General features: G+C 37.8%; 1 protein-coding gene across 1 annotated transcript in view; it reads right to left on the minus strand.

Annotated features, from left to right (window-relative positions):
- Positions 1 to 18156, minus strand: part of RNF43 (ring finger protein 43) — a 66934-nt gene extending 48778 nt beyond the window's left edge. The window contains exon 1 of the mRNA XM_085308392.1: positions 17920 to 18156. Coding sequence (XP_085164518.1) covers positions 17920 to 18156 — 237 coding nt within the window. The remainder of the gene's footprint in view (positions 1 to 17919) is intronic.
- Between the last annotated feature and the right edge of the window lie 4354 nt (positions 18157 to 22510).

Below are 22510 nucleotides of genomic sequence, written 5' to 3' on the forward strand. Positions count from 1 at the left end.
TACCAGTATTTTTTGTTTCTGTACAGAAAGGAGAAAAAAAATGGTAGGACAGCAGAGAAGCACTTTCTTAATGAACAATGCAGATATGCATAACAAACAGCCTTCAAACATTTACTTGAGCATAATCCTACACACTTAAGTACCTATACGTGAGGCATAAAGCRAAGAACAAAACAGAATTGGATTAAATATTAACATATATCGATCTGTTTTGTTCAGCCTATTCTAATCACTTCAATAGAGTTTAATTATTTAAATGGAAAACAGATGACATAATTTAAGAACTATCTGTTTAAGTGGAGCAGTCAATCAAGTGGAGAAACTTAGACTAGTCCTGCAATTCTACCAAAAATATACAAGATAATCTTGAAAAAAATAAAATAGTAAAGTTTCTTTCATTACTTCTGAACTCCAGTTCATTTAATTTTATCAAAAACTTTAAAGAAAATAACTTTTTTCTTGCAAACCAGTGGTAGATAACAAAGTCCTCTGTTAATATAAATAATATAAAACAAGGCCTGACATGAGCTCCGATGTCCCTGCCTATAAGAATAATGAATACTTTAGTATGTTTAGGTACAACATCACATACATTGATACAATACAAGAACGGAGAAGTTGGGTAGTTAAAGGATGAGGGAGTTGCACCTTTGGAAGCACTGACTCTGAAACAACCTAAAGTGGATAAAAGGACAGTACCATGATGAACATGCGAATACATATCAGTGCCAGYGTGGCTGAAAGGTCGCATGTTATCCTCTGATGAAAATTTAGAGAGGAAACTTAAGATCATGGGAATGGCCATACTAGATCAGATGAAAGGTCCATCCAGTTCATCAGCCTCTCTCTGACAAGGGCCAATACTGGATGCCTAGAGAAAAGGGTAAGTAATGGGGCCACATATATAGAGATACTCCTGTGAAAACTCTTCCAGCGTCTGGAGATTTGTGGCTTGCATTTATTTAACCAACTCACATAGACTTTTTTTTGAGAGAYATTACTTCTAAACAGTGCCGATGAGATTATTATTGGTATCTAATACTTAGGTTTGTTGTCCCACTTCCAAAGGATATGGAGAAACTAGAAAGGAACTAGAAAGCAAAAAAAAGACTGARGATTGCAGCCTTCTAAACACAAATCTGAGTGCTTTTTCTCCCTGAAGAKCTGTCCAGTACATGCTAAATCCTTAACATATGCTGAAGCTACTGAATGGACATCAAACAGCTAGACTGTCACTAGACACTCCAGACAAAAAATGCGACTTTCCCACCGGGATGCAGACAAACTGCAATTCAACACAAAATCTGCCTTCAAATATATGCTCATRTAATCACGCCAGAAAAAAATGAAAAGCTCAGAAGGTCAGGGCAGTTAACAGATTTTGCATGGATTTTACAGGACTTTTAAAATCACACATAAACTTTAGGGAAGTCTAGGAATAGTTTTACTCCGTTCACAAAACATCTACAGTTATTCAGCCCATCCACTTAAATCTATGTTCATACACTTGTTTAAATGGAGTTTATAAATCATGAAATATCTCTCAAATTTCCCTTGCCATATTGAAYAGAATTAAATAAACATATGGAAGTTTGCCTTCATGGAAAACATCAGAATAATCTGCTCCATCTTTCATCTTATTTACTCAAATCAGAATTTTTATCTATAAACAAATCTATAAACAAAATCTATATCTATATATATRAAAAACCCTATTTTTTCTAATCTACATCTATATCTATAAATGAAAAGTGTTTTCATTTCACTTTTTTTATTCTCACTTCACACATCATGGCACAAGGGGCAGATTACTTTTCTGGAAGAAAAAATATGATCATTGTTAAGCATTCTTCTTGGAGATTCACATTATTGATATATATGTATTCAGTACTCCTAATATGGGCATACAGTAAGCATCAATACAGAGTCCAGTGTGGGCCTGCAACTCATCTCAACAAGACTTAGTGAAGTGGAGAGAGCACTGAATGCGCATTTCTACTATACAGCTCAAAAAAGTCTGACTACTAGCAAGCAGCCTTCTTTTATTCTTTAAATAACAGTCCACATACATATTCAAAAGCTGAGTGGCTCCAAGCAGTAATTCCTAGTCTCTTCGTCCCCACGGGTAAGGAGGGAGCGGTGTCTCAAGCACTTCAGGAAAACAGTCTGCAAACCACAATCTGCCTAATTTGGCATAATTCCTGGAAGCTTCTGCAATGGTACAGAATTTGATAGGACTACAAATGACAGCTCTGCAGATGTCAAGAATGGAGACATCCTTTAGAGAGCCCATTGTACATCTTAACCTTTGATGGAATTCACTGATGACCGCAGGCACGAACATTTAGGCAGTATCATAACATCTCCTGATATAATATGTTATGCAATTGCTGGTATCAGCGTATGTCTTTATCTCCCAGTTCATGACCAAATGAACAGAGGCCACCTGRCGGGTTTGGCTCTGTGCAGACAGGAAGGAGATTGTCTGCTTGACATCAAATGTCTGAAGAGACATACCGCTTTGTCCCTGAAGGTTTGGTGTTGGCTAAGGGGAAAAGATGGGTTATTTTCTGGCTCCAGTGAAACTCAGATATGACCCCAGGAAAGCACACGAAAAATCTTATCTTGAGAAGYGGAATAAAGACAAAGGATTTTAGACATTTACCATGTGGATCTTTTTTGCCCTCTGGCAGAACTTAGTGCTACCAAAAAAGTCACATTTAAGAATACGGTTTGAGTAATAAACAAGCTGCCACAGGCTCACATTATTGCACTGTCTGGATTGTGAGACCAACTTAAGATTCCCTGTTGGGACAGAAGTTGTCAGTCTTTTACCAAGGCTCTATACAGAATTTTAGGACCAGAGGGTCAAAGATTTGAAAATCCCTCAGATGGATAGAAACAATTACACGGGCATCTGCACTGATGTAATTTATATGTCACTACTTATTAGTCCCAGTGGATAACCCAGAACCACTGAAACAGAGGTCTATGCACAGACAAGAGATCTAAGATAAGTAAGAGAGTTTCATTCTAATAACGTTTATCAAGCATCAAAATCACGAGATGGGAGTTCAGTGGTTGGAATGCAGCAGCTGTTTTGACTTCTGTACAAATCAGTCTAGGAGGGTGAGCAAGCTTCTGAGCATCTCACTAATAACTCCAGCTTTAGTATTTCCTCAGCCCATCTCAGCCAGGCTGAAGCGTGCGGGATCATCACTAATGCATCTTGCCTTATCTTGCATTAGGCTTTCAGGTGAAGATGGACTAGACAGATATTAATTAATCCTTCAGACCACAGAATCAAGAATGTGTTTATTAGGAATCCCAGAAAAAGGCTAGCCTTTAAGCAATAGAGTCAGCACTTGTTGACATTTGAGTTAAAAAATTCAATCCTGCAAAACTTTGAGCTTCTGCAAGCTGTCCTGCAAACATTATCCTGCATTTCTCACTTGTAGTCTGTCAGCTAAAATGACTTTTACCACTGATATGCTCAGAATTCCTGGCAGCTGCTATAGCAYTGGATACAGCGTTGGTTCCCTGGATCAATGGCTTCCGACAGAAATGAGGGGAACTCAGAATATTGTTTGACATAACCTGAAGACCTTAAAATGCAAGTGATGTGGTTGGCAAGGGCTTGAAATTATTTTTGATTACAATATGGAGTGGTCTTGTTGGTGACCAAGTATCTGGTGTTCCAAGGTTACCATGATTGAGAGAGATGTCCATTAAAAGGTTCATAAAAAGATCTCTCTCTAAAATGTAGAGAGGATCTTATTTCAACCACAGAAGTATCTGACTATTATTAAAATACGTCTATAAAGACACGTCAACTCCCAAGAGCATATACACAAACTAAACACTCCTGTATGTATCAAAGATACAAATTCTATTACCTACAACATATGCTAGCCACTGGGAACGTGAGGAGGTGTGAATATATCCAGTACTGCTAATGGTATGAGCTCATAAGCACTCTCCTGCCACAATAGTATCKTGTGACACTGGTCCTTGAGAAGGGCAGGAAGCTGCAAAATTAAATAGTATATATCTCATTCTTTCTCACTAGCACTGATTAGTGAGAAAACTAGCACTGCAGTCTATGAGCTTTCTACCTGCGCCAAAGATAGGACTGCTAAAGAACACAAGCAGCACATGAGTTCTTCTGTGAGTTAAAGATTTGGTGAACACAGAGGAAGTCTTCCATAAAGACATTTGCATCTYTAGGAAGACTAGACTTCTAAAGGTACATTGGCTTTAGCAGTGAAGTCAGGGGTCACAAAAGCCACAGCCAATGCTGCTTACAGGACCATTCTTGCTCTTCCTGATGGTTATTTAGATGTGGGAACAATTTCACATTAATATWAGGAGAAATACACTCAACTGAGCATTCAATCCAATCCCAGATGGACAGCGTACAGCAAGCAAGGAAGACATGAGATCCAGCAATCTACATACAGTGTGTTGATCAAAAATATATTTGCTTGCCAAGGACATCTCATTCTTGGCTTGTCTTTCTGAGGCAAAGGAACATTGCTGCCTAGCTTCATGCATTTGCAGTAGCTGCAAKGGATGAAGGGAATGTAATTAAAATGAAATTCAGAAATCTCATCATGAATTAAATATTCATCAATAGTCTATCCCACTAAAAGTTGGTCTCATAACTCTGATTTTTGTCAGAATGGGAGCAGCCAAACCAGTGCAGCATAATTAAGAAGGATAAAGCTTGTCACTGAAAAGTGCTGAATACTCACAGGGACTGAGAAAGTGTGACATGTTGAGAGAATTCCACTTTTTTAACAAGAGAATAAGAAACCTTGAAGTCATCTTGATATGTCTGTCAAACAGGAAGACAGACTTTATTCCAAAGGGCAGTGACAATTTGACAAAAGATGACCATCATGAAGAGGCTAAAGAAGACTATAAAGCTATTAAAGATGAGAATTAGTAGTGAAGCTTGATGACCAAAAACTTCCGTATCTCATTCTACGTGCAGGAGATATAGTCAACCTGTCCCTGTAAGTTACAGGACTATCTGCCACTGAGGTAGAAGTTACTGTTCTAGTTCCCAAGGAATACAGGATTTCCTCCTACATCAGTTAGATATTTCAGGCTCCTATGTATGCAGGGCATGGCTGGCACACACAGAGTGACTCTAGTCATTCTGAGGAGCAGGCCTTGCTTTGAAAAATAAGGACCTATGGTAAGATTTCATTTAATATTTCGTTAGGTGAGTATTACTGCATTAAAGAACAGGCCACTGGCAAGGAAGATATGTGGCCAAACTGTAACGGTTACTATCCTATCAGCAGAGTGCAGATCATGCACAGAGTGCACAGCATCATGCAGGCTGAAGGTGAGGAGGGATGCAAATGGTATACTTAGGAAGATATGAAGAGCTAAGTGCTAAGAACATCAAATGCTGCTTAACAGCACCAGTTGAAAGCATATGTTACGGAGATTTGCAGTAATGGACTCCAAGGGACTCTACAGTGCCTTCCGAGTGAATGAATAGCTGCACTTGAAGTCAGTACCAGATGGTGGAGGATCTACGTATCACAGTCTTTCCTCAGAGCCCTGCCCGAACCGAACAGAGATAAATTGCAAGGGCTGGTGCTGATGGTAGTGGGCTTAATGCCTGAGAAGCTGTTCTACAGAAAATAAGAATACAAAAACTGCAGCATGGTTTCAGACCAATGACCCATCTAGCCCACAATATTTGCTTCACAGTTGCCAACAATGGATGTCTCAAAGAGTGTAAGAAGAGGTCATGTAGTGCCTCTTCGCTAGGATGCTCTTGAAACTTCCAACAARCTGCGTTTTATAGGATTCCTGAGGCAAAAGTGGCACCTGTCACGTAATAGCCATTGATAGAGTCTTCTCCACTCATTAGCTCCAGTTGCTTTTTGAAACTCTGTAAACATCTAGTATCCACAGCAGTTCCCACAGCAAGGAATTCTACAAGTTAATTATACAGTGTATACAGTAGCAATCCCTTCTGTTCCTTTTGAGCCCGGCTCCTAGTAGCTTTATGCAGTGCTCTATATTGAAAGACACTAACGGTCAGTCCCTGTTCATGACTCTATAGAGGTTTTTCATATTACCATTTGAGTGCCAGTTTTCCAGCCAGAAGAGTACTAGTGAGTACTAGCCTAATTAGATGTTCCTTGTAGGAAATCCATCTCACATTTTTGCTTTTTTCATGTTCTCCAAATCTTTTCCAATTCTATTACAACTTTTTTTTTTTTAAAGATGAGGGAACAGAAATTCACACAGTATTCAATATGTAGATAGATCAAAGATTTCTGCAATGGCATAAGTGGCATATTTCCTCATTTAGTCTCTCTTATTTTCATTCCTAATGGTCTATTTCTTCTCTTGAGAGTTACTAAGTACTGAGCTGATATTTTCATGGAACTATTTTAATTGGAAAATAAGACTTTCTGAGTGGTAACAGACCATTCAGAAGCCAGCAACTTAATGTAATAATGGACTTCCCATGTGCATCTCTTTATAGTCTCTTAGGAGAGACTATAAACGAGATTTAGTCTCATAGGGTTCTTCCATAATACTTCACAGCTGACCCTTGTCTTCATTACTTTAAATTAGTTAATGTTTTAGCAAAGTCTAAAACATTACCAGGCACTCATTTTCCATGTAGCTTATAAACATACTGGACAACATAGTTCCCAGCACACATCCCTGGAGAACTCCAGTCATCAGCACCCTCCACTGTGAAAAGATACCAGCTAGTCCTATCATCTGCTTCCTATTTCTAATTATTTGTCCAGGAATATCTTCTTATTCCATGTCTGCTTACGGTCCTTAAAAGCCCGTGATGAGGGACTTAGGCCTTTTGGACATTCAATTGGGTCTACTCAACTGATACGTTTATTGACTCCTTCATATCCACTCTGCATAACAGTTTCTACTAACCTACTGCATTTAACAGTGTACTAGTGTATACTTTCTTTGATGGTTTGGAGCCCTTAGAAAAACTGACATCACATCAGCCAGCTTCCAATGGTTTTAAATGAGAGTTTACACATACAATTAGCAGTTCAACTATTTCATCCTCCAAAACTCTCAGATGAATACCATCTGGTCCTAGCAATTGATAATGTTGATTTTGCCTATCTGCAYCATCATTTCATATACAGATATTTCAGCTTGAGAAAAATGAAAGCAAAAAAAAAGGGAACTGCATTCATTTTTCTGCTATGAGTTTAGCTGTCTTGAGTGCATCTTTTAATTTTGCATAGGTCCTATAGRTTTTCTAGCAAGCTTTCTGCTTCTGATATGACTACATAGAATCTGTTATTAATCATTTTATCATTTGCAAGTTATTCCTGTTTKCCCTACTCTTTTCACTATGTTTTTACATTCAACCTGTTATAATGTATAAGCCTTCCTATTTTGCTCATTTTACCAAAATGATTGCTTTTTCAGGATGCTTTTATATACTCTCATACTCTTACGTTTCGATATGCTGGTTTCTTTTTATCATTTTTCAAGTATTTCTTGAGAGGTGCATTTGATYTTAATTCCTACTATGGTGTTTTTAAATAGTCTTCACTTGCAACTGCAACTCTTAGTTGCCCTTTTAGCTTCTTTTTAATGCATTTCTTCATTTTTATGTAGCTCCACTTTTTGAATTAAAACACAACTGTGGAAGACTTTTTGGCCTATGACTCAACATCCTTCCAGGAGCAAAGTATATTATTATCACTGCTACAGGGCAGCTTTTCAAAAGCAAGATTTTGAATGAGGTCCTGCAAAAGACCAAGGCAAACACTGCTTCTCCCCTTCTTGTTTCCCTGACTAAGCAGCTCCTTGAAGTATAATGGTTGTGACTGAAGCTTCCCATTAGTGCTACATTTCCTACCCCTGCCACTTCTTTGATCTTCCTCAGTGTGTCAAAATCAATGTCACCAGCTGGGYTGAACACTTGCTTGAACACTCATGTGGATCTAAGATGTTCCATTCAGGTGTCTTCAGCAGAAGTAAGCTGTGACTAGCTTTCTTAGAGAAGACCTCAGCAGAGACCTGCCGCATGGGCATTCCCTAGGCTTCATTTTACTGCAAATGCTGTCACAAAAGAGGCAGACAGTCAGTGAGGGAGCATGAAAAAAAAAGCTGGCACCAACTCAGGCTGTGAGATGGTGCAACTGTCAGAAATGGCATGAGGTGATTTCTCAAGCAAGAACCTACATGAATTATTCTGATGATCTTTTCTAGAATAGGTCTTGTAGGAGCTACATGTTGCACAAATACAAGGGATTTGTCCATCACCCCCCAAAAAAATGACAAGTAACTATTTCTGTCATGGAGGTATGTACTTTGTACATATGGCCCTCTCTTACTACTTTAAAACATGGTCAATACAAGGTTTCTGAAGTTACGTTTCTACACCGGATGGTTGTTTAAAGAGAGACCTAATGACTAACTTGCTAAGCAACAACTTTTGATTCAAATTGTCGCCCAGGAAATTACAGTAATTGCTACAGTGCACTCTGTTATTTGACTTACATATGCTTAAAGATTTTACATATATTTAAACATTCAGAAAGCAATACTAACATGATATCCAAGATCCCGCACAAAACTAAACTACCGAAAGAACCAATGCTCTCTATTTACAACCTAGAATATGTCRTCATATCGTTTCTTCTGTTCTATTATGTGGCAATTTCCTCAAATCCCTTTACAGCCTGTGTCTCCTTGCACTGCCTCTGCTCTATTTTTGGACTTTATGGCCCTTGTAAGGGAAAATGCAAAATCTGCAATAGCACTATAGTGCTATTCATTTTTCATACCTAGATCCAATTCAATTCAAATCTTTTTCTCCTACTTTTTGCAGTGTGTATATCCCTTCTACAGTGATACATAGCTGGTCCACGGCTATGTATCTACAAAACTACCTAAAAAAAGATCCCATGGAACAACAGTTTTTGAAGTGTTCTCGAAGTGGGAAATCGAAATTCTGTTCTTTCATGTATTTTGAATAGGAATTAACATACATTTTGGCAAAATAATATTAAATTTGAATCTTCAAAGTGCTTTATTCTCACAACTAGGCTCAGCACAAAAAGTTTTAACTTGTTTATTCATAGAGTTTATGGCCAGAGACTACTATTCAACCATCGAGTTAGAGTTTCTATGTATGATAATCCATTACATTTTTGTCAGTATCCCCACATTGAACAGTAACATGCAATAGATTAACGCATTTGACCATTGGTGATTAAATTAYGGAGATGAACAACAAAAGAGAAATCAAAGGGCCATAAATGCCCTTAACTAGCCCCTTTAGGGGTAAGGAAGTGATGAGGTGCAAATACGTCCAGATGATCTAGGCAGATGATTCATGTCTTAAACTGCAAAGGAAGGGGACACACAACCAAAGTTTCTGATAATTTCAGTGAGATAGGGGTGGAGGGGGGAAGAAAGTCTTCTTGTACCTCAAATCCAGTGATCTGTTCGATCTTGTGCATAGGAGCAAGGCACACAACCTAAGCATTTGTGAAACAARATTTTCTCTACTACCTTTGAACATTGGCCAATAAGCCTTAATGCCTTGATTCTAGAGGAAGTTGATGCCTGATGCTCTTAAGAAAAGTGAAAAAATTACCCTTGGCCAATCTTGCATGGAAGGAGGGAGAAGAGCTCCTGCCTGACCCATGTAGCAGGCATCTAGCCAGAAGCTCTGAAGCATGAGATGTGATTACAATTGTTTAACATAGACTGAAAGTGTTATGGACAAGTTAAAGGCAATACACAGCTTCCTGTTCTCTAATGCCAGTGAAACAAGGGAAAAATAAACAGATATAAAAATCACCTAATTCAAAGACAGAAGGGACTACCATGACCATCCAGGCCACTTATACGTACTTTATATCCTCTCCTTCTGCCTATATCTAATCTCACTTTAAAGATAAGGAATGGAGGTAAGCCCCAAATTTTCCCTAGTGACTTACTCTAATTATCCTTGCAGCCAAGAACCTATGGTTTATCCAAAAAAATGAGAAAACTAGTTGTTTAATGTCAGATATCTGACCTGAGTTTTCACCTACCAGACCTGGCTATTTCTGCTAGTGTTGCCATCCTTCCCAAATACACAGTCTCATGTGTAAGTACGTACACACACAGAGCAATCATCAGTTTGCACTKTCAAAGAACAGAAAGAGTTGAGCTACTCAGGCATTACATTTTGCATTCGGGATCAGTACTGTGGCTCTCCTTCGAACTTTTTCCAGTATTTCCATATCCTTCTCAAAGTTTGGGTACCAGCTCAAGATAAAGCATTCTGCAGTGACATTACTGAGTAGAAAAGCAATATCACTTCTATTATTTTCTTGTTATTTACTTTTCGATGTATCCAAATATGGCATAAAAARGGGAATGCCAGTGTAGGACTCATCTATTTTCATCACTAACTGGCACAATCAGTTTGAGAGCTGAACATAATTGATTAGCTGGGCAACACAAAGATATTTCTCAACAATATTGTTATGATATTTTTATGGTACTTTCCAGAACATGGCAAGTCCTATACTGAAATGGGCTTCAATTTATCTGTGGGATTATTTAATCGGGCAAGAAGAAGACAGGTAAACTATGTGCATGAAGCATGTAACATTGTGAAGGATGTTGCGTAACCCAAAGCGGGCTTTTCTAGTTGCCATTTGTGAGAACATAAGAAAATAATACCCCAAATCTGAAAACGACTTAAAAAGTACATTTTGAACACAACAAATGCTACTAATGCATTAATATTTAGACTCTAATGGGACTGGATGCAATTAACATCATTGAATATACAGCAGTTTGTGTCCTACAGACAAAAAGCATACAGTGAAGAAGTATTATTAATGCAGTCCACATTTTTCCCTTAGACACACCAAGTCTCCTTTATCAATGCCAATGAGAATTATAGTAGCAACCCCGAGAAGAGTGCATGCCGCAACGTAAGTAATTACAATACCCTGCTTAAGGCGAGAAATACAAGAGCTATTAACCTTCATGTTTTTGGACAAAAGCAGATCCTCTGTGTTTCTTAAATCACTGATAGTAGTGTGTGCATTTCTCCATTACTGCGCTTAGAGAGCGCTTTTGTATTTGTGTCATATAGCAGAAGCCTATGTTTTGGGATTTGCATYTCATCTTTGGCTTATAAATATACGCGAAAAATAATTTGAGATAAACACCMTGTGTTTAAACATTTTACTGACACTTAGTCTTTAGATACTGCATGTCAACCTCTTTTAAAAATAAAGTCATAAACATACCAAGAGAGATTAGGACTTTACTACAGATTAAGTTTCTAGAGGAAAGAACCTGATATAAAATCTGAATGTTCATTGCTTGAGTGATACATACCCTCATACTCTGAGGTTCAGCTTAGAACTCTGCTTTGTTTATAAACCAAAATTTATTTGATTCTTGGCAACCCCTGCAACACAGATTTTATAATACTGTAGACAGTTGGACCTGAAGATCAAATTCCTCTGCATGTTTCCCATTGCACTTATTTATCACTTTCTTCCTCTTGGGTTAAAATGAGCTTTCTTTCAGCTGAAATAAGTGCTTCTTGGGCAAGACCACAGAAAACTTTTAGGTACTTTTGAGAGCTCTAAAAATGGGAAAATAAGGAGATAAAAATATATAAAAATACAYGGCAAAATTTTTGTTCAAAATAAATTCTAACACAATGGAGCCCTCTTTGATCATATACAGTTTGTCAGATTTTAATGTCTTAGATAATTTTGAAAGCTTTCATTTAAAAATAATGAATGAGTATGAATTCARAATTACCTTTCACATTTTCACATTTCACCTGTATGAAAAATTTACCAAACTTTTAGTACTAAAGAGGCACAGAATGAAAAGCAGTTTTGGTAAAGGTTCACAAGAACCATTTAGTCRACAAATTCAGTCTGGCTGTAGTCAACAGAAATGGCTGAGAGGCCTGTTTCCATTCCCTTGTAATCTTACTCCTCCTGCCAGCTTATCTTTGGGAAAGGTCCACTTGCTCCTTGGATACATTCCAGGAATGGTGTGCACGACCAAGAAGTCCTCTGTTGACTCTCACTCACCCTAGCCCTGTTGATTTAGCTTTCTGACCACACATCAGGGCTCATGGACTTGTTTATGTCCAGTTTTCCTAAGTGATCCCTAATCTGATCCTCCTCCACCAAGGGAGAGTCCTCCTTTCTCCAGACTTTTTCCCTAGTCTCCAGGGTTTGGGGTTCCTGAGGGCTAGTTTCAGCACTAAAGACTGAAGCAAAGAAGGCGTTCAGTAACTCTGCCTTCTCTGTATCCTTCATCAGCAGGGCCCCATGRAGTAGCGGGCCCCCCCATTTCCCTAGTCGTCTTTGCAGCTGATGTATTTAAAGAAGATAGTGGCCAGCACCAGATGATGCTCTGGGGAGCACTCAAGAAGCATCCTAGGTAGCAAAAGATTTGGGTTTAAAGCCCTTCAGACTCTTTCTTAAAGAGAGAACTGGTTCCCACTACACTTTTTATGGATCAGGAAAGGAGAAGGCACAAAATCTAAAGCTCTAACTTGGGCTTTGCATATACTTAAGAGAGGGATGTAAGTTTAGAAACCATCTTTAAGTTCAACTTTTTCTAGCAGCTAATTCTAATTGAGACTCCCTACTATGCATGTAGATTTTAGTGATACACCTAAATCCCATGCATTCAACTGATTAGACTTTTTAATTATCTAAATCTCCTTCATGGCTATATAGGAAGCTTAACTACCTCAGTCATCCTGTAGAGTCAGGGTCTACGTTTTTAATTGTTGCAATATCTAACATGAATACGCCTAAGGTGCCTCACAGCCTCTTACTCTCACAAAGTGACAATATAATCCTGAATTGCTCTACATAATCTCTGTGAGCCAGCAGACCTATAGATTTTTGTCAGGCTTATATTTAACATAAAAATGCAAGTTTTTAAAGATGAACTACAATGAACTACAATGAAAAATCATCTATGCCTCCCTCTTTTTCTCCTTATTAAGTACTCATTATAATTTATATGCTTATTTATTTGCTTTCACTAAGTATTATACTTCCAAATTTTGAAACATGTTTGGCCCAGATAACATCTTAAACACTGCCAATATACTTCTACTACTTTACCTTTTTGATTCACTGTTTTGTATGTCTCCTAAAACTACTTCTGTTTTCTTGAACAGTATCTATGTCACATCTAAAGATTTTTTTTATTTTTGTTCTTTAACTGTAAGAGCCATTTGTCTCACTGATTCACTTTACTGCAATTTTCTGTTCTAAAAATTAATGTCAGAGTTTCACTTTTTGGTAGTTAGGCATTGAATTTTATTACTCTGAAGTCAATACTAGTGGCTCAATTATTGCTAGCTAGTTCTTGCATGTTACTTAACAYTAAGTCAAGAATATCTTTCTGTGTACTTTAGTACTAGCTGTTCCAAGAAGCAGAAATTGCTTCTTTGAACTTACTCTTATTGTGCTATCTGACCACTTTATTCACAGGTAATTTAAGTCTCCATTATCATTYGGTTAGACTTTCCCACTTCTTTGATCTTTGTCAACATTATGCACTCAACATCCTTTTGTTGATCCAGGAGCTAGTAGTATTTAAGACTACTAATATATTTACTTTCTGATGGGTTGGGACTGTAACCTTCCACAAGCAATTAAATAGGTGATTATAATTCTCCAACAGCACTATGCATTGCAACATTGGAAACACTCTCCATTTCTAGGATGTGCAATCTGTAACGATCACGTAGGATTCATTACACCAGTACACAACTTGTTTCAATGTTAGCTATTATTGTTTTTAAAAGCATGCATCGTCCTTCTTTTCTTTTATCCAGGCTTGATTTTCAGCTCTTGAATTATATTCAACACCTGAAAAATGATTCAGGGTCCTCCTCAGACTCTAACACATTCCACCCTAATCAGAAGGTTGATGCTAAAAGTAATATTTTTTTCAATAATTTTGGGAAGGAGGAGAGGAAAGAGCAGTCCTTGTGCCTGCTGGTTTCTGAGCCTTTAGGGAGTTTGTTCTGTGTTGTCATCTTTTTCCTGCAGTCATAAGCTAAAACAATGAGCTCAGTGGTTTAATGAAAGTTGACTTTCTCATACAATCACYCAATTATGTAACAGCTTAAGATTATAAGGAAACAAATACAGAGTATTGCGAGACTTACAATAAAATAATGCACGTGGAAAAACTGATTATATGCTTTCATCTGTTAAATAAGATGACTGTTTCACTATCTGAAGTTGTTTTCTCCATGGAGATCTGTAAAGTGATTGATCACTGCTTTGCCTTCTCTATAATAAATTTAGTTTGAATATATACTTGTCTCTTTAAATCTAATTGCTTGGACTTTTTTCAAACTCTTATTTCTGAGATACTGGCATCAGCACTACACAGAAAACTCCAATCCCACTCACATCATACAGTAACATTCTTTCCCATGCATACAGGACTGCAGTTACATATACTCAAATGAAAATGTACTAACGCTTAATTTTAATTATGTATGCATGTATATACACTTTACTAAAGAGCCTTTAAGGGATGACCTATTTCTCAAATAAAAAGTATTTTATTCCACAATATTCGATTTGCACATTAATCCTATTGTAATTCAGTCTGAATTGGACAAACTCTGAATCTCCCCTCAAGTCTCTGAAGCTACGCTATCCTCTTCTTTCTGAGACTATCTATTTTCTCCTATCTTCAACTAGCATTGTGAAATCTCTCCAGTATCGAATGGAGCCTGAAGTATGGAAAGAAAGAAAGAAAATTTACKAATCAAAAATAAGCTAATATAACAGAAATAACAAAAACAGAGGTCACAGAATGGTCTCAGTCATTGGCAATCATATCCAAGGGGGCTGATCTGGCAAACAGTTACAGGATTTGCAATTTGGAGAGCATGCTGAATCCTTAATTGCTACTGGATCTCCAACTAGCAGTAAGATACAAATTATCTTGTCTAAAAGGTTTGGTTCTTCCATTTTTAACACAGGGTCTGTTTCTGACTTCCATGGACTTTCTCCACCTGAAGTATAGTCTACTGCAGTAAACTCAACAGAGATCTGAACTTCCAACCATTTGGAAACTGCAAACTAGTAGCACACAATGCTACTTCTCATTTGTTGAGCAATAATTAATGCTTAGAGCATGTAATATCCGTGCACTGAACAAGCTTGAAGATGTTTTCTGTAAGAAGTCTAAGGTGTTGGTTTTTTGACCTATAAAGTCTTAAGTGGCTCTGCCTACTTGAGAAATTCCTCTCCCTTTGCATCATACTACAGCAGTGCTGAGCCTCAGGAGTGCCAGAGGTAACGCTGCCTAGTTTGAGCAGTTTAGAATTTACCTGCTCAGCCATATGCTACTATCTGGTGACCTTAAGGACATACTGCAAAAGTCAAAATTCAAGATTTCCTGAAAGAACTGGTCAGAGGGAAGAGGGATGTGAGAAGGAATTTGATGTTCAAATTATTTTGGAGGTGAGGAAATTTTCTTTTAATTTTCTATCTCTAATCTGATCTAATTTCCTAGAATTTAACACTTATAAGCAAAGTTGCTTTCTGTAGAGGATCCTAGAGAATACGATGGGAAGAAAATGAAAATAAGTATTCTGGTAGAGATATCTTTGGTGAGGCTTAATCTTTTATATGCCATATTTTCTTTAAAAAAAAGAATGTATTTCTAAAGATATATTGACCAAAACAATATAAACACAATTATGAGTTAAAGAGATTTTTATTTGAATACAAGACTACTTCTGCTGCTCTTATATTTAAGCAATCCTTTTATACCACTGAATTAATAGAGCATTATTTTGAAAAAAGGACTGGATCATGCATTTCTTTTTCTGAGATAAGCTATGTAGTTTATGTTCTCATGTGATGTGCATGATGACTGACTGCACCTTACATACCAAGTAGACAAAGCCAAAACTGATGTAAAAACTAGACTTCTCTTCTTAGCTCATGAACTGTAAAAATAATCATGTTATGTACCTACATTACATATAAAGAACCAATTACGAAGGTACCTGTAGGCAGACTTTATTTAAGTAAGAGTTCCAACCAAAGTTAAAGCATATCACTTAATGTTTTTGCAAGATTGAGATGCTGGCAGCCACATTTAGAACAGAATGTTCCAATAAAGCATAATTTAGGTGTATTTAGTATCTTACTGTTTAGAAGTGAACTACAAATACTCCCTCCTATTAGTTTCTTACTTATTTTGTACCTTAATAGTTACAGTGGCATTTCACAGTGTCTCTCAAGTTTCATCTTTCCAAAGGCAAGAATCAACTGCAGGATCAGGCCCCAAATAATTTGCAAATAGCATTATGARTTTTGATATGTAATAGCATAATTAGAAACTACATCGTAATATATACACAAAGGTCACAAGCAAACTTAAACAAGGCTTTTCTGAACTGTGCCTTGCACCATGTAAACATCCTGTTGCAGAAGATACAGATACCCTCAAACCCTAGTCTTATACTCTAATCCTAACCAGATCCAGATGTGTGAACCCTTTAAAATAGGACCGAATTCTGTGGGATACAGAATAGGAATGATCACCTGAGTAAATCTAGTTGTGGGATCAGGGCCTAAAAAACACATACACTGTATAGTTCAGTATCCATTTACATAAATTAAATGGATAAGATTAGAGTTTCTCCAACCTTCTCATTTTGAGGATGATTTTTAAGGAATGAAACTCATTTGTAAATCCATCACTACTCATGGCTTACTATGCAAAACATCTCATTTTTTTGTGCTGCAGGGTGGGCTTTAGTGCCTTCACATAATACAAAAGTCAGTTTGAATCACTGCATTTAGTTAAAATGTTCAAACACCATACAGCAGGGGTTATCATCTTCTCATTTCRAAAAGGTCTATACTGTATACTTTGTGCTCAGTTGCAACACCACTGTAGWTTTTGTATGGAATAAATATTGACTTTTCTGGACATTGCCTCATGACAGAACAGGACCTTGAGTACATTTGTTTAAGATACTTTTCACCCTGGTAATATAATTTTATAACAGCGCTTTCATTCTGAGTAGTTCAAAAGGCTTTACATGCAGGCTTAGAAATGAGACAGTATGTGAAGGTAGCAGTGTACTGTGCTGTCTCAAGAAATTAAGCTTAAAAAATACAGTATGCAGAAGATCAGTCTGCTCACTGACTAGCACAGCTGTCTCTTAGTAGCACCTGCAACTTATGGCAAGATGTTCGTATGCTATCCACTCTTAGCAAACATCAGAAAATGGCACTAATTTCACTTACAAAAATATATGGTGGTGACGCTACAGGAACCATCGTAGCTAACAATTTCCAGGTACAGCCAATACACAAGAATACAACTAGCAGGGTCAACAAATCTGGTGGGATGTGTATTGTAACTTTAACAGAAGCATATCTACTAGGAAAAGTGTGCAGGAAACCTTAAGGATTTCATACAAAACATTCATGCTTTCTCACAGATCTTTACTGTCCCAAAATGTGACTCAATGCACTCTGCTTTATAATACCAAATAAGATATGCAACAGTCTGCATGGGATCAATTGACTATATCCAAAATTCAACATTAATACAAGCACAATGCATCTTCATCAGTGGATGAAGAATCAACCATTAGCATATATACAAGCACTTCTATCTTAGAACACTGTGCAAGCTTCAAGAGCAATAACACAAAGGAACAAAACAGGTGGACAGCTCACACAGAAAAACCAACCTGTTTCTTAGGTTATAAATCTGTAATTGGGAAATAAAAAACAAATCCATTGCACCAGCAGCTGAAGCAGTAAGGAAATGGAGAAAAGAACAGAAGGACCAAGAACGTAAGACCAACAGAAATGGATAAAATAGAGCTGCTCTTACCTGAAGCAGTTTTCCTTCAGCTGGAGTAACCTCAGCAACATTTGCAAACTCTCCTTCCAACGTGATTGGCTCCACTTTCAAGGGGATCACCCTAATGATAGCTTTCTGTGTTGCTGATCTCTCAGATTCGACTGCGGCTGCCAGTGCCAGCCCTGTATGGCCAAGTCCTACCTGCAGGGTAGCCATTAGCAGCCAAGGCCAGAGGACAGCCAGCTGCAGCTGGGGGCCAGCACTCATGCTACCAGCTGCAGCAGTGCGCTTCGGCCACACATACCGCTCAGGAATGCGTCCTCAGCCTGCCAATAGGTTCCAACAGTAGGCAAAGCTCGTTAGGTTTAAGAGTGCACAATTCCAGTTACTGGAAYGCAGGAGAAAGAGGAGAGAGGGGCTCAGTTATCTCCAGCTTTCTCCTGCCAAWACTACTTACTGAATTTCTTTTCTATTTCTTGCCATCATTATTTCTCTTCTGCAGCGCCACGTGCTCAAAGGCCTCTGGAAGCTCAAAAACATATTTTAAACCAAAAAAAAAAACCCTCAAAAAACCTCAATGATATGTCCCTCCTCCTCCAGCAGATAAATCCAGAAATCAGTGAAAGAGAACAAACAGGTCACAAGCAAGAAATCAGTTCAGATATACAGGAATACCATGTAGCAATAAAAACTCTTCAGTTTCGCAGAGATGAAGAACAGAGAGATATCCTCATGGAAGCGATGACCTTGCCTCTCCTGTCCAAGGTTTAGGAAGATCAACAGGTTCAAAACATCCATCTCAAATATCCTTAAAAGATAATTTACCTTCTTGTCAGCAAGTCATCTTTTTCACAACGTAAGCTTAAGCTCTTCACTTTTAACGTTAACTACAGTCATTGGTATCCTTCTTGAAGATTACACAGGAGGTATTTCTTGAAATTTTATTTTTTTAAAAAAAGCATGCTATGGTACTGTTCTCCAAATATTCTTGAACCTTTCCATCCTTGTTCTGCCGGAAATGCTTCACTTACGTTTGGAGATCAATTTTAGTTTTCTCCTAATAATCCCTTTTCAGATGCAGTTCTCAAAGACGATTAGTTGAGTAAGTAGCTTCTCTTCATATTTTTAAGTTCTCAGGAAATAAAAAGGCTCCAAAACACTTCAAAAGTTTAGGTACAGATACCAAGCAAAAAGTTACAGTACATCTTGTTCCTTTCACACTATTTCTGCATACGCTTGAGTTCCAGTATTACCACTTCCAAGCACATACTAGTAAGATCCTAAATAAAGGCCCCACAAAATAAAATATAAACTTCCATGGTCTGCCCAAAGGTCACATGAAACGTATGGATGCGTCTTCATAACTGGGGGAATTGATACAGAGGAAATTTGCAACTGAAACAAATGTTACACTGATCACTTGGCTGCGAAGAGGAAAAGTGATTTTTCAAAGAAACAGATCTGCAAACCTGTTAGGCAGTGTGCCTGCTGGAATCCATAGGACCCGAGACAGATGGAAATGTTTCTATAAATCCTAGACAAAAACTATTTCCAATAGCTTAAGAGAACTGTGTGGGTCTGATGATGTYGGTCTTTTTTTAGAAAAACAAGCTGTTATTCAAAAAAAAAGGGGGGGGAGAAAGAAAGAAAATCTCTCTCACATACACGCACTAGGCAGGTAGGTACGAGTGCAGTTCCACAACTCGAAAGAGAATCCAACAAGATCAAAGGAAGAAAATTACTGCAGACAGAAAGCTCCTGGGGCAGGCATGGCTGAAAGTGAAGTGTCCACATGTAATCTAAAGACTTTAGAAAGAATACAAAAACATTTCTGAAAAATTCCTTTAAAATACAAAAGTCTCTCCTCTTGTTACAGCGTATGCAATTATCAGCTCTAAATGTAGTGAGCGCAACAGAAAAGAAATGGAAACATCAGCAGCAATCCAGCAGTGAACCCAGGCAGGCTGTTGTATCATTATAAAGTAGGCAAAGCAATCCAGAAGCAAGAGGGACCCCCAATCGTAGAACAGACTTGAAAAGTTCTGCTGAAGTCGTAGAAAAGCTTTTCTTCCAGAAAAACACTTCTGGATAAATCCCTAGAGAAGGAAGCTTGTGGTTTGCAGTTTCTGTGTTCCCAGCTCTTTGCCTCCCTCCCCTGGGACTGCAAGCACTCTCTACCTGCTGACACAAAGTGAGGGTGGAGCAGCTGGAGGCAACAACCCCACCCCCTCCGCGGCCCGCTCGCAGAGCTCCTGGACTCCCTCTCCTGATCCCCTGCTATACTGCATTTCAGCAAACACAGCCCCTGCTAACTTCATTTTACTAAGCGATCACATGTAAATCAGGGTCACCCACTAGTCCTTCAAACTGACATCCGAGTGAAATCTGTGCCCAACCTAGCAAAGATTAAAAAATAGTAAAATGACATAAAACGCAAAGGCAGATCAAGAAGTGAAGAAGGAGGCTGTTTATCACTGTGAACTCAAATCCTTTCCCAACCTTCCTGTGGCACTCAGAATGGCACCAAGCCAGTATCTAAAGCAACTTCCCTCACTAGAATGTACTGATTTATTGCAGCCTTATGTCTTCGGCCCTGGGAAGGACTCCGTCCATTTCACGCGCAGCCTTTCTTCAGCTCTTGCTAATTTAGATTCAGTAGCCCTTTTCTAGTTGCTACTGCGAGAAGGTTTCAGGTCAGGCTGATGTCAGAGGTCTGGAATTCAACTGTTATTCTCCTCTGACATCACTGAGAGGTGAATAATACTATAGGTCAGACCTATAACCTCAAAGTAAGGTTGCAACTGGAAATTTGTAAATCGGCATGTGATGGAGTAGGGCTTGAAGAGGAACTCAGAAATTAATGCAAAAACAATGCACAATATACAGAAAGCATATGATCTATCTAGTAGTTCTGGGAGTCATTCTCTACCATTCTTGGTGCTTATGAAAGAAGTGCACTCAAGAAAGTGAACAGATTAATGGCTTTTGTAGTTGTACATACAGCCAAACTAATCCCTGGAGTAACTCCACAGAAATTAGTAAATTACATAAAATGAAAAATTGGTCCATTGATTTTTAACTTGTCTGTGTAGTAATGATTATTTTGATAGAAGTTTGAACAGGAATTACTGAAGTGTGAAATAATTATTTTCAACTATGATAATCTCTCATTTGTAATTTAATACATACAGAAAATATAAATGCAATATCTATTTAAGCTTAAAAGTTTATTCCAGATTGCTGCAACCATGTCGTCTAAGTGGAGATCTAATAGAATGTCTTTGAGGTAAACCAAATTTCACTGTGTTCCCATTAACAAGAAAACAGTTAAAAACATGTCTTGTTACAGAAGTCACTTTTTATTATTTACTGACTGACCTACATTCATATTAAGGTGCTGGAATGCTGAGACATTCAATTGAGAGGGTTACCTGAGACTTGTGAGGCCTTGTGCAGTATTATACTAATCTCCTAAAAGTAGCAAGTGCCCTTTCTCCTTTGCTCTCTCCACTTATGCCAGAGAGAGTTGATTAAGGACAAAGAGAGCTTATGTGCATGTGTACTCCACAAGTGATGTATGGCAGGAGATCCAGCTCCATGGCTGTTTTAAAATTAGCATATTAAAAATTCTAATACAAGGATTTTGTAATTTGTCTTTACAAGGATACAGCATTATCTAAGACATTAAGACTCCCCTACTGTAAATCTCCAAAAGCATCAAATCTTTCAGTGGCAAACAGGAACTGGAAAGGTAAGCTAAGAAGTTCCCTTTGTATTTTATTTGAATTACAGAGGTAGCAACTTCAGTTTTATAAGGCTGAATTCCTGTGGTTTCCAACTCCTTACACCTTGAGTCCAGGAAGTCTAGCCTGATGCTCTCAAATCCAATTACTACTAATGGCACAAACTACTACAGCATATAGACCTTTCACTATTTACACAGTATGTTATGCAGCAGTCTCAAGCCATATCAGCTGTGGTACACAAAACAAGACTCAGATGATAAAGCTGCATCTATATTATTGAGTATCTTTTCTTTGTAACTACCAGAATATTCTCCTTCATTTAGAGATGATGTCCTTATATTTTTCTTTGAGAAGAAAGACTTGAACATAAGCACCTAGTCTTTTATTACTAATTGAAAGTGTACTGCATGTATATAATAAGTGATACAGAATGACAAATCTGAGGATAATCAGTCTAGTAGCACTCTCACTAGTAATGACCTAAAAGCATTCTCAGATTGTATTTGACTAGTTTGGAGTGCTGCTGGGCATTTAAAGGTTTCACCTCAGTTCATCCTACCACTCGGTGCTCACTTAGGATATCCTGAACATAGCTGTAAACTACAGCAAGTTCTAGAGGGTATAACTGAGGTGGTCCTCATAAATTCTCTCTGTTTCTTTTTTTTGTGCATTTTTCTCATTTATACAGGACTAGCTCTAACTGATTACAAAGTAAGTATGAACCGGCATGAAGCAATGAAATTTATATTTCAAGCGCTCTTTCCCATATATTACTCTAACACAACATAAATACTGAATGTGCATCCTTTATCCTTTAAACAATATTTCAACATAAATACAAAACATAGCTATTAAAAACCTTAGATCTACTGTCA

Source organism: Rhea americana, unplaced genomic scaffold, assembly GCF_003343005.1.
Source record: "Rhea americana isolate MKP2758 unplaced genomic scaffold, rheAme1 scaffold_274, whole genome shotgun sequence".
Classification (NCBI taxonomy): Eukaryota; Metazoa; Chordata; class Aves; order Rheiformes; family Rheidae; genus Rhea; species Rhea americana.